The following is a 13,825-nucleotide window of genomic DNA, read 5'->3' as shown; positions in this document are numbered from 1 at the left end:
CCATCTTACTACTAGTTGATAACCTAAAATTTGCTTTACGGTTGTCTGATATTTACTTATAATAAATATCTTGCCACCAGTTTGTCTACCAGTTCTATACAAATAAGGGTGGAGGCAATGGACAACCTAAAAAATTGCATGCATAAAAATATTAAATAAAAAATTTGCAATATCATTTCTGTAAAATAACTGCACTGTTAAAAAGTAATTACTTTCACACCTGAATGTTCGCCACATTTGTGCAACTATCACGTTGTGGCACATTCAATCCATGTCAAACCTCAAACTGTCATAGTTTATTTATAAAAATGCCAATACATGTATTAGTTTATATGAAACTTGTGACCAGAAAGCCGGTGGCAAAAAATTATTGCTCGAAGAAATGAACTATTATAATAATTAATTAATGCTTATATTAAAAAACAAAAACTAATTCTGGCTAAAAAACTAAACCAGCCATAAGATTTGAGAGAAGTCCTAGTTCAAATGAGTATGGCGGGTTGGAAGCACTGCTATTCGACCTACACTTACCTGACAATTGCTCTCAATTGTCTGAGAATTCTTATGAAATCTATGCAACTCAGATTGGTAATAAATCATGTAATGACAGCATAAATATTCCACTTCCACAAATCAGTTTTATATTTAGTATACAGTCAAACCTCTGTTTGTCACTACATCAACATACAAATCTTCTAATTTATGATGTTAAATTCCAGCAAATATTTGACTTTAACTCAAGTAAATTCCAACATAAAATTTTCGAAGTTTTGTGAAACATCAGAATTTCCTAAATGCAAATGAACAGACTGATTGGGGGTGTTCAGCTGAAAAAGGTAAAATAACAAACAGAAACTAACTTAGTATAAAGTTCACCTAGTTTAGTTAGAATAAACTAGGTTGTATCTTAGAGGTTGTAAATTAGAGTATCTCTAACACCATCTCTATCTATAAACCTACACATTGTCGAGACTACACTCTCCTTCGTGTGTCTCTAAGGTAAAGTAACAACAGAGACATATTAAAACCTAATCATTACTTTAATAATTAATAATAATAATTATTTTAATTACTTGATTATTACTTTAATATATTAGTTTGATGCATATAAGTTATTTTTGACTATTCTACATGGTTTTATATCACAAGTTTGCTTAAATATTATGGGTAATTATTACTTGCAGTGTTTAGCGCCAAGTCAGCAAAGGTTTTCGGGCTGTAGGATGAATTCAATGAACTACAGAGCAATCTCGATCGTATATTTTCCACAACACAGAATCTTAACATGAAGTGGATATTAAAAAAAATAAATTGTACTTAATACACAAACGAATGATTAAATACTAGTTAGTAAACATGAGGTTTCTTCTTATAAAATCATATCACACAAAAAAATTTGTCATTTCAATATATCATAACACGCTTTAAGAATTGTGGTATTACGTTTATTGTTTATTTTATAAATAATATTTGCAATAGTTTTCCATAGCAAAATTACATTGGAATTAAAGAAATCCAGCAATCAACAACTATGTAAAAGTGGTGAAACAAGCACTAGTACGAGAACATACGCTAGTACGAGACCATACACTAGTACGAGACCATACACTAGTACGAGACCATACACTAGTACGAGATCATACACTAGTACGAGACCATACACTAGTACGAGACCATACACTAGTACGAGATCATACACTAGTACGAGACCATACACTAGTACGAGAACATACACTGTACAAGACCATACACTAGTACGAGATCATACACTAGTACGAGACCATACACTAGTACGAGACCATACTCAGTCAACCATAATGAAGATGTTGATGAGCCTGATGAAAACACTGCTAAGTTGGATGCAGTACTTACTACTGTTATATCTTTATGCAGATTCATGTTATAACCATTTAGTGTTACTTACTACTGTTGTATCTTCATGTAGATACATGTCATAACCACTTAGTGCTACAACGTAGAGTACTGCCTTCGCGTCATCGAAAAATTGTATCCACTTTTTCCGCTCAGAACGCTGCCCACCGACATCAAACATCCTACAACAGTGTTATCACCAGTAAAAAGGCATTGAGTAAAAGTGAGCTAAGAAATGTGGATCATTAGTAAGCGTGATGAGAGGGTTATTTTATTGCCAATTAATTTTGTTTTATTTTAATCAACATGAAAATCATTATATACAAATATGTTATATGCATCTAAATTTACACTGATATACATGTACTCATATGTATGCAGATATATTTATACGCATGTTATTTATATGCAGATAAACATATACAGAAGAATCTTGGTTCTCGAACACTTCGGTTCTCGACCAATTTGGTTCTCGACCAAAAAATTTGAGATTTGTTCATCTTGGATCTCAAACATAAATTCGGTTCTCAACCAAACCGGAGCATGCGCATTGGTATTAAACGTCCGAAACAGCTCTGGAAACGGCATGGAGACATTCATTAACAAAAGGAGAAACACGTTGCACTTCATAAATTTTTTACAAAAAGGAAGGAACCATATGGAACCACGTCTTTTCTACCAAAAAGAATTGCGAGGGAGACAACTCCACCAGTCGAGTTACCCTAAATTGTTTTAGAGGAGGATTCTCCTTCAAAGATGTGAAGTAAATGTGCCATCGCTGTTTATATTTTCTTTTTCACATGATTTTTGATGTAACTGATTTGTTGCATTTTTTGCTGTTATAAATTTCTACAAATTTTGGTATTGTATCTTAAGTTTTAATGTTTTAAGAGCAAACACATGAAATTAAACAGGAACTATATATATCCGTTTTTATTTATAGTATGCAGCATACAGTACAGTTTATGATATAAAATGTTGAAAAAATACTTTACCGAAGTAGTTTTCTCGACTTGGAACGGATTAAAATTTACATACATTAATTCTAATGGGAAAAATTGTTTCAGGTCTCGAACAACTTGGTTGTCGCACAACCTTCCGGAACGGATTATGTTCGAAAACTGAGTTTCCACTCTATGTGGATATATTTATAGGCATACTAGTTGAATGCTTGGCGTTGCACGGGTGTTAAAAACAGCTTATGAACAGTGGCAAATAATGTAGTTGCCTGCCACTTTCCATTAACCTGGCACATTGCCAATGACTAATTTGAGTAAGCTACTATCTGTATTGCTAAACTTACAAATAAGAGCCGTGAGAGCAAGCTTTAGTGACGCTGCCTAACACGGAGTGCTATGCATATTTTAACCTACATAACGACTCATATCGCCTTGCATAATTTATTCATTGCATCTTGCGTAGCTTAATTGGTTAGGTTATTACCTGGTGAGCGGAAGGTTCCGAGATCAAATTCACCACAAAGCAAGTCTTTTATTCCTAGATTTTAATAGCTATAGCTGGACACACCGAACGACGGACTATAAGATATATATAATTGTTTCCTCAACCCGGATACCCCGTATGGGTGGTAAATTCTGCTCTAACTCGGGTCTCCTACCAGAGACCTGGGAGTTTGAGCACTCGCCTCAAGATCTTAGCTGTTCCCAATAGCGCACTTTTCTGCAACTCACCTGAGTTGATTGCTGTTGGTATTTGGGCAAGCCACATTTTATGCGCCGGTGTTATTGCGCCCAGTGCCCCAATGACTACTGGGATTACAGTATATATATATACATGTATATATGTATATATATAAAAAAAAAATTGTTTTCTCACCCAGGATACCCGTATGGGTGGTAAATTCTGCTCTAACTCGGATCTCCTACCAGAGACCTGGGAGTTTGAGCACTCGCCTCAAGATCTTAGCTGTTCCCAATAGTGCACTTTTCTGCAACTCACTTGAGTTGATTGCTGTTGGTATTTGGGCAAGCCACATTTTATGCGCCGGTGTTATTGCGCCCAGTGCCCCAATGACTACTGGGATTACAGTTGTTCTTACATTCCAGCATTTTTCAATCTCTTCTCCAAGAGGGAGATATTTTTCTACCTTTTCTTTTTCTTTGCTGGCTATATTGTAGTCATTGGGTACTGCTATATCTATTATAGTAGCCCTCTTGTTCTCCTTGTCTACCACCACTATATCTGGTTGGTTTGCTAGGACATGCTTGTCAGTTTGGATGTAGAAGTCCCAGAGGATTTTAGCCCGGTCATTTTCATTGACCTTACCAGGAGCTTCCCACCAGTGTTGTGGTTTATTAAGGCCATACTCATCACATAGACTTCTATACACAAAACCTGCGACATGATTATGCCGCTCAGTATATGCGTTCCCTGCTAGCTGCTTGCATCCACTGATGATGTGTTGGATGGTCTCAGGTGCATCTTTGCATAGTCTGCATCTAGGATCGTCTCTAGTGTGATAGATTTTCGTTTGGAGTTGCCTTGTTGGGAGCACTTGCTCCTGGGCTGCCATGATTAGTGACTCTGTATTGGCCGATAGGTTTCCTTTGTTCAGCCACATATATGTCTGGTGAAGATCGCCAACCTTAGATATTTGTTGGTGGTAAGCACCATGAAGAGGTTTCGTGTGCCAGTCAATTTCCTCATCATCAGGGCGTAGGTCCGTTGTAAGAGCAGCCGATTGAAATTCAGCTAGCAACTTATCTGAGATGGCCATGGAGGCTGCATATGCTTTGATGCTTTGCTCCTCCTCTTTCACTGTCTGCTGTACACTTTTGAGTCCCCTACCGCCATCTTTCCTATCAAGATACAATCTAGTAGTATCAGATTTTGGGTGGAGTGCTCCATGCATGGTCAGCAGTTTACGAGTTGCTATATCTGTTTCTTTGATGGCTTCCTCAGTCCACTTTATTATGCCTGCTGGATATCTTATTACGGGCAGTGCGTAGGTATTTATTGCCATGATTTGGTTCTTGGCATTGAGCTGGCTCCGTAAGACCTACCAAAGGCATTTCTTGTATTCGGTAATGGCTTTGTGACGTACCTCGGCTTCGTGGTTGATGTTGCTTTGCATAATCCCCAAGTACTTGTACCCTTCTTCTATATCTTTGATGGTACCATTTGGCATTCTTAGGCCATCTGTGAGCATAGAATGGCCTTTCTTAAGAATTAGCCTTCCACATTTCTCAATACCGAAGGTCATTCCGATGTCCTTGCTGTATACCTGAGTGAGGTGTATTAGCGAATCAATGTCCCTTTCTTTGTTAGCGTACAGCTTGATGTCATCCATGTAGAAGAGGTGGTTTATCTTGGTGCCACTCTTAAACTGGTACCCATATTGAGTCTCCTCCAGCATATTGCTTAGAGGGTTTAGGCATATGCAGAAGAGCAGCGGTGATAAGGAGTCACCTTGATAGATGCCTCGCTTAATTTGTACACTCGCCAGCTTTTTGCCATTAGCCTCCAGTTCTGTCTTCCATTTGGTCATTGACATCTTGATGAATGTCACAAGAGCAGGGTGAACATTGTACATACTGAGGCACTCAAGTATCCAACTATGGGGAATTGAGTCATAGGCCTTTTTGTAGTCAATCCAAGCCATGGCAAGATTGGTTTGCCTTCTCTTGCTGTCTTGACAGACCGTCCGATCCACCAGTAACTGATGTTTAGCTCCTCGGGTGTTGCGCCCAATTCCTTTCTGAGCACTGGTCATATAGTGACTCATGTGCATATATATATATATATATATATATATATATATATATATATATATATATATATATATATATATATATATAGCGCCCAGCGCCTTGACTAGGCTATCATAATAGTTATCATTATAGTTAATTATTCTATAGTTAAAGGTATGATGTAAATAATAAGTATCATACTTCATTTAATATGATGAAAACTATTACCACTAATCCTGTGCTTAGAATTCACTGTACCACAAAATTAAACTTGATTTGTATATGTTTTTTTTTTAAATCCCGAAAAATAAATAAATGCATAATTATTATATTTTTTCTGAAAAAGAAGAATAATAGACTATGCAACAAAGAGATCTGGATCAAATTAGCTTTGATTGAGACGTGGTAGATCAGATCGGTATTCATAGATCTAGACCAGATGGTGTAATTTTAAAAGGGGCATGTCTAGGTAATACCATACTTGTTGCAAAATACATATAACGAAATTCAGGAACCACAAGCTTGAGTTTCTGATCACAAAACTGTTTACGATGAAGCAAGAAAAAAGAACTTCTGCACCATGAAAAATATTTGTAGCATAAAAAGCAAAGGAAATCTATCTGGAGCATTCTAAATATGACGCTCTTTAACAATGGCCCAACACAAATGCTAAGATTATTTATGAAGTCATAGCGAAAATATTTGTCTTTGTAAACAGATTTCAAAATAATTGCTTTTTTGTAAATCTGTCAGAGGCGAAAGACTTTAGGCCAGACATCATTCAGCAGGAATGCTCAGCATATAATAATCCTTACTATATCATAATCCTTACTCTATCTTTACTGTAATAAAAGGCACGTACATCTGTCTGAAGCCAAACTTGAAGGTTATAAAAAGGTTCAACAGGATTTGAACTCCCAACTTTTGGCTAGGTAGACCAACACTCTAACAATTGCACCAAGCAGCCAGTTTTAGATGTACAGTAGACGCTCCAATAATGCATACCTCCTATAACGCAAATCCCATATAACATGAAAAATTCATGTAAAGTTTTTGCATCGTACTACATAAAAAATCACATATAACGTAAAGTCAGAAATCGACAAAAGTTCTCAAACTCGATTTGAATACCACGCATCGTGTGGTGAGCCTTAACAATATCGCTTTTCCTCTTGGCGCACTTGAGAAAAAATGACATATAGTGTTATCTCTATTATATATACATTGTATACTAGTGACCTGGCAGTTTAGTTCGTCGTGAGAGATCATCATGTGTGCTGATAAGTATTAAGAGAATAAGTAGTTACCTTAATCAAAAATACTTAAAGGCGATCGAGTGCCACGAGTTGGGATATCATGAATAACCTTGAACCATGAAGACAAATAGACATAGGAACATATAGACACCGCTCTTAATATAGTAAAGATATATTACTGCTTTGCTTTATTTATAAAAAAAAAATTTTTTTATTGTTTTTATTTTGTAAACTAGACTTTGATGTCTAAAATAAATAAAAAATTTGAGGTAAATTGACATTAAAGGTGTAAATTTTCCTTTATTGTAAAATTAACGCAATCATGGATTGAAAACCGAGTGAAATTGAGAGGAAAAAAGAGAAAAGTTGTCGATGTAAACTAATAATACTACAGTTGCGCTAAGTCATTAGATTAAAAACTGAAGTCTGGTCTTTTTCCTTAATGAAAGACCAAAGGGGTGAGCTCGGAAAGATCTTGAAATGGATTAGGCAATGTACATGTATTTTACTGTTCCGATAGTATAAAATCCCTGACGTAAACGTTCTCGGATCAGATTGTTTACGTTCTAGAAAAATCTACTGTATAGGAATACTTGTGCAGACGCTTATTTTCTGTGCTCTATTGCCGAAGCTGACGGTCTTTCATAGCACACTAGACAGCCAGGAAACCAGCCAAAATAAAAGAGTCTTACACGACTCCGTTTTGATGATCAGTTGGAGGATTAGATTAAGAAAATGAAATACAGTAAGTAGCGTGTAACTTGCCCACCTGAATATCATATGGTTGATACGAAAGCATGTCTCTATAACACCCGAGGTACGCACCCTAGCTCTTAGCACATCTACTGCCGTGGGACAGAAACGAGGAGAACATATCCGAGTCATGTTCTCAAAGTAACTGGAAGAAAAGTAGTCTGAGATACAGAATAGGATCAGAAATGAGGCAAGTTTACTCTAAGATACTGAGCCTAGCCTGAAATAAAACATGTAGCTTCAGATACAGAGTGAATTCCAAGGCACAGAAATTATAGCCTGAGATACAGCAACGAGTTACACAGCAACCAAAATGCAATGTTCCCATTTTTAAATATCGTGCTGCATCACTGCGCGAAAAGTATAGCTGATGCGACTTACTATGTTGCAGAATCATTTAACTCGTATTCAAAGCCACGAGAGACTGCCAGCCGCACTCCTCTGTCAGCCCAAAGAGAGTGCAAAGCTACACTGAGGTGAGGCAGCATGCATTCCCTAGAATCATAACACTCAGCACAGGCCAACACTGACTGAGCATGTACCTGTAAAATACAGCAACTAATGGAATACGGAAAATACATGTAGATTGAAAAGCGAGTTTTAACCAATAAAAAAGCTAATAAGAATATGCAGCAGTCAATCAGTAGAACTTACTCTGTTTGTTGCATATTCCAAGTTGATTTTTAATAGACCCATTCCATTCAGCACATACCTCATTGATCCAACAAGATTCTGAAGAATTGTTATCTGAAATCATATAGGTATAGCAATAAACTGCAAGAAACTGGTTATCCATAAAATGTAACTCTGACAGACTAACTACATGTACTAATAAGATGTAACTCTAACAGACTAAAGACTAACTACATGTACTAATAAGATGTAACTCTGACAGACTAAAAAATCCAATCAGAAAAACGTTGAAAAAAAAGCGATATTGCTTTTTACCAAATTGTAATCTCTAACAATTGCAGCATCAGGAGTATCAAACTGCAAGCTTTAGGAACTTATTTACTTTTATTATAATGCTTTGTATGCGTTGTTTGTAATAACTTCTCCATCTAGTTTCCTTCACAAACAACGACTGAATTGCTAGTGGTTCAGTTTAATTTATCTTTATGATTTTGTCACCGTTTATCCTTCTGTCACTGTTCCTCATTAATCCTGTTATTTCTCAGCCTAACTAATTATATCCTTAAAATTTTTACACTGTCCTTTTTTGGTTTCTCTTTTCAATTCCCTTAATTAAAATCATAGAAAAAAATGGCTGTCATCGCTTTAAACTAAAGTTTACCATGAATTCTGGCCAACTACAGTGATGGAAAGTAGGTGGTTGCTATGTATATGTATATCATCAAGGAAGAATTTCACACGCTAACAAGGCCTTACTACGATTATGATAAACAACACCCGAGATGCTTTAGGTCAAATCGACCAATAAATCAAACAGTTGGAGTAGCGAGAGCAGCTAATCACTTTAGTGATAGACAAACACAAAGAGTGGATATTCATGTCTCAATTCCACGCATTCCTTTGAGCCATTTATAATCCAAGTGACTATCAAAGGAACCAGTAAAATAACAATTGTCGACCGTTTATTGTCATATTGAAAATCTGCAAGCGTAGAAGGCAAAGATAAAACTTGAAATGGCTGGTATCGTAGCCATCAGAGGGTGAAACGGGAGAAGGAGAGCGAGGGTTAATTATATTAATGTTGAACAGTTGAATAAGCACTGACATATTGAGGACACTACATTGACCGGAGAGTACTGAATTGAGACAAATTCTACATCAGTACATCTTTCTATAAAGAGATGAAGTTTTATAAGCAAATACTGGGGTGTGCTGACACCCCAGTATTGGCTGGGGTGTGAAAGACAAAACAATACCATGACAAAGACAATACCATGACACAAAGACAATACCATGACTTCACTGGGATGTTGATGTGCTGTTCATGCAACTGAATACAATTTTCAATCTGATTTTTGATTTAGAATAGAACTGCACAGTAAAAGATTGCACATCGACGAACATCAAATCATTGTTCTGGCGTGCCTAGTCCAAGTTACCAACCAGTAATTATACCAGCAACAATGTGCCACACTTCTGTATGTCCACATACTATTAAACTTGCTGCCACAACTGTTAAATGAAATGGAGTAAATTGATGCTGTTTTTTTAAGGTCAGCGCATTGAGACTCACACTTTGCTCAATAAAATGGAAAAACACCTTGCAACAGAACATTAATATCTTTCTATTCAACTGCACTAAAGAGGATACTTAAACAGAATTTTGTTCAACCACTAAAAGCTGACACAAAGTAAAAGAAACCAATGAAAAAGAAAGAAATCAACTAACAGTGAGTTTTAAGTGAATGGACAAGTAGTGTTTGCTTAAAACTAACTTCTGAATTAACTGGAAGGACGCAGCAGATGCGCCGATGGTATTTATCCTACAGTGGATTTTGAAACTACTTTAAAACGAACATCACAGAATAGTAGAAAACCTAAATTAATGTAGGCTAAAAACTAGAAACACTAAATAATTGATAAATAGAACAGAAGTTTATTCTTGAAAAACCTCTGTTATTGAAATGATGATGCATTTTATACTACATTTAGAATTATGTCAATAACAAGTACTGCATGTTGAAATCAAACTCACTACGTTGCGTACTACGTTGCGGCAAACAACTTGCGAGTACAATACTGGGTAAAAAGCATAGCATTGACTTCAATTAGTCATTTCTACATCTCTGAAGGAATGATGAATGCAGTAAAATACAAAAAGGTTTCATAAAATACAAAAAGGTTTCATGAAGTAGGGGAGAGTGGGACATGTTGCAACAAAACATGCATTTTTAGCTATAAAGTTTTACTAAAATATTGGAATATAATTTAAATAATCACATAGGATGCAGAAATATGTTTTACATATGTATGCCAAATGCCAATTCTGCTGGTTGTATACTTTGGGAAATATCACAAAAGTACTAATTGCATAATTGGTGTGTCAACTCGCCCGGTAGAGGATACGTTGAAACACCGTATGGGGCACGTTGAAACGTCCTTGACTTTCAGAGCAAATTTTAGTTTCAGAATTGTGTTTTTTTAAAACTTATTTTCAGCCAAACGATTCAAATTTCCACTAATTATCTGAGCAAGAAAAACTAGAAAAGAGTTGGCTATGAACTTCAGAATACTGTGTACAACAATAACGACACACAAACTTCCACAGTACAATAAAACATATGTACATGTTGATCTAAAGATTAAGCTTTTCTTTCTAGATGTTAGAATTTGCATGCGTGATATCAATATTGTCCAGAGATCTAGGGGTTCAAAGCTTTAACGCTACTTGAGATGTTCCCCTCCAAAAAAATAGAGGGGCAAGTTTGAGACATGTTGCAACTTGCCCCATACCCTTTGTGTTTCAACATGCCTCAAATGACTCCGACTAACCAAAATGTTTAACCCAACTCGGAATGATGTAACATCATGAAATTGGTGGGTGCTTTGTGAAGAGAACATGTCTATAGCTGCCTCCACTGACTTTTGTTAACACTTGGATGATGTACAAAGAGGATATGAAACTCTCTAAATTTGGATACAAAAATAAAAGAACAAAAATTCACCAATAAATTTTACAAAATCTTGGCTCACCTAAATTGCTGTTTTTTTCATTTTATGCAACCAAGATATCTCATAAGATGACCTAAAAAGCTCTTTAGTTAGTGGGGTAAGAATCCAGAATGATGTAAACAAGCATGAAATTTGAGATGTGTTTCCAAGTGCCCCACGTTGCAACGTGCCCCACTCTTCCCTATAATATTAGCAGACAGCTTTTGTAAACTACGGAGGTATTCCAATATTGTCCACTTTTAGTTATCAAAAAACTGGTAAAAACATGAATGGAGGAAAATGGAGCGTCGATTATGTCTTATCTACTAGTATCCACACCTTAACTCAGACTAACTAATTCAGCGGCAGAGAGTGCAAGAGAACCGTAACAATGAAACACCTATAGGACCTGGAAGACAACAGACATAGACAATACCTTGCAGCTTCTTAAATATTGCTGACAAACCAAACACATTTGTTATCTCCAAAGATCTTTTTCGCTCTTGAGCCACTACTTCCTTAAAAAAGTTTAACTCAACTCAAAGGTTAACTCTTTTGCCATAAATATGTCAGTACATAAATATTGATTTTCCATGCTACGTTAGATATGATAGCTTCTTAACAAAAAGAATATTGTTGCAATAAATCATCTCCTGGTGTAAAGTAGCATACTCTCATTTGACTGATGCACGGGTCAAGCTACCAAGTATCAATATTAATGGCTGTTCGAGCTTAGGTATAGGCCTACTCAATAATAAATAAAACGCCATGCTATGTTACCATCTCTGACTGCATTGTGTCTTTATAGCATGTTTTTCGATGCCAAAGCAATGATTCAACATAAAGAAAACAAAAAGCGAACCGGTTTACGCATTTGAAAGATTCACATGTTTAGATAGTGTCTAGGACTGAAGAACCGCCAGCATTCTATTCACATTGTCTTACAGGTGCTTGTTGTATAAGATATTGATCAACAAATGTTACCCTAGAGTAGCATAAAATCACTGTTATTTGTATCAATACCAGCTCTATTGTTCCTCAACGCGCTGATTCAGAGAGTGAATGAATGCATCGACCAACGGAACCTTGTTTAGTGAAACTCATTAGAGCATCAGAGCACACGTTAATTAACTTAAAGTTTCATTTCAATCCCTCGACACAAAGAATAAACAGATGGCTAAATTGCACTGGCAAGTGGCAACAGCGCAACAAATGCTAACTCAACAAGAACATCAACCGCTTACATAAACCTGAGAAATAAATTTAATATAACATTATGTAAACATTATTGTGGTTGGTCATGCGTAGAGGCATTGTCTCTTGGAATGTTCAGGAGATTACTACAGGAAAAGAAACTGCAACTTTAAGTTTATATCAATAAAATACCTTGAAGCTTTGTAACTCAGCAGATGTAAATCCATCGTTGTGAATAATCTTCATTTGTTTAACAAGAGTACTCTTGCCACTCTCTCCGGCACCTGAAAATTAAGCGCTGAATGAAATACAAATAATGTGGTGACAATAAGATTATACTGCGTCAAAAAAGAACACATACGAGTACAGGGAAATGTACTTACCAAGTAACAGAATCTTAACAATGTTTTCATTGTCTTTTGCACATTGCTGGAGATACTTGTCTAAATGTTCACTTCTGATCCTAGCCTTCTTTTCTTCATCATCAAGAGTGAGGCACGCCCCCATCGGTGGCTGAATAAACAGATAAGCGAGTAGAATTAGGCAAAAATAATCATAACAGATAGGAGTTGTATATTACTGTTGTCCTATAAGAAACAAAGTGGTTAATCTAGCAACTCTACCATCTCACCCTCTCCATGTGTGCTTTTCGACTTAAAAATCAAACCTACTGATATCATTGAACCGAGATACACTTTGCATATATAACCTTATCATATATTTTAAAACGGTTCAGTTTTGCGGCTATATCGTATCATAGCAGCTACGTGTAAGGAGCTGATGTTTGTAGAGACACTGTGCAGTGGCTGAATAGGAAAAAACATATAAAACTTACCTAAAGTATAGACTACCAGAGCATAAAACCGCACAAAAGTTTTTTTAATCGTTTTTCGCAATGTTAAACGCTTATTATGATGGTATTCTTCCTATTGGTACCAAGTACAAGTGTTTGCAGAGCACACAACCCAGGCAGATATTGTTGTGAACAGTTCTGACACCAAAAACGCAACATGAAACTATACATACTTTATGAAAATAAAACTCATTCATAAGCATAAGCATCAATGAAGACTGAATGCGTTTTCACAAACGAAATCAAACAAAGCAAAATCAAAACAGTTGTAAGAACTAAGAAATCTCAAGCATTGTAGTAAATGAGATGAAACAACAAAGAATTGTTACCTTTTTTAGTATTCGAACAAGACTTATCACTGTACTTCTGAGTAGGAATAAGTCTTATAGCTTATTTTTAGTTTCGACATTAATCCAATAGACCATTGAGTAGTGTTACACCGTCACTTCTATCGTTGCAGAACAAACCGTATCACATAGAAAAATAGCTATTTGTAGTAAAAAGAAATGATAACAATTTAAAACTGTAACGACAGCATAAACAATAAGTTTGACAACTCAGTA

At 36.0% G+C, this 13,825-nt stretch overlaps 1 protein-coding gene across 2 annotated transcripts in view; it reads right to left on the bottom strand.

Annotated features, from left to right (window-relative positions):
• LOC137392003 (guanine nucleotide-binding protein G(o) subunit alpha-like) overlaps nt 1-13,825 on the bottom strand; it is a 16,127-nt gene extending 2,302 nt beyond the window's left edge. For both annotated transcript variants that reach the window (XM_068078586.1, XM_068078587.1), the window contains exons 1-7: nt 13,592-13,825; nt 12,793-12,922; nt 12,602-12,693; nt 8,246-8,338; nt 7,973-8,133; nt 7,608-7,736; nt 1,925-2,054 (exon numbers count right to left, since the gene is read on the bottom strand). In XM_068078586.1, the coding sequence (XP_067934687.1) occupies nt 1,925-2,054; nt 7,608-7,736; nt 7,973-8,133; nt 8,246-8,338; nt 12,602-12,693; nt 12,793-12,916 (729 nt within the window). In that variant the 5' untranslated portion in view covers nt 12,917-12,922; nt 13,592-13,825. The remainder of the gene's footprint in view (nt 1-1,924; nt 2,055-7,607; nt 7,737-7,972; nt 8,134-8,245; nt 8,339-12,601; nt 12,694-12,792; nt 12,923-13,591) is intronic.

The sequence above is a fragment of the Watersipora subatra genome, chromosome 3 (genome assembly GCF_963576615.1).
Source record: "Watersipora subatra chromosome 3, tzWatSuba1.1, whole genome shotgun sequence".
Lineage (NCBI taxonomy): Eukaryota > Metazoa > Bryozoa > Gymnolaemata > Cheilostomatida > Watersiporidae > Watersipora > Watersipora subatra.
This window is presented reverse-complemented; position numbering and strand designations above follow the sequence as displayed.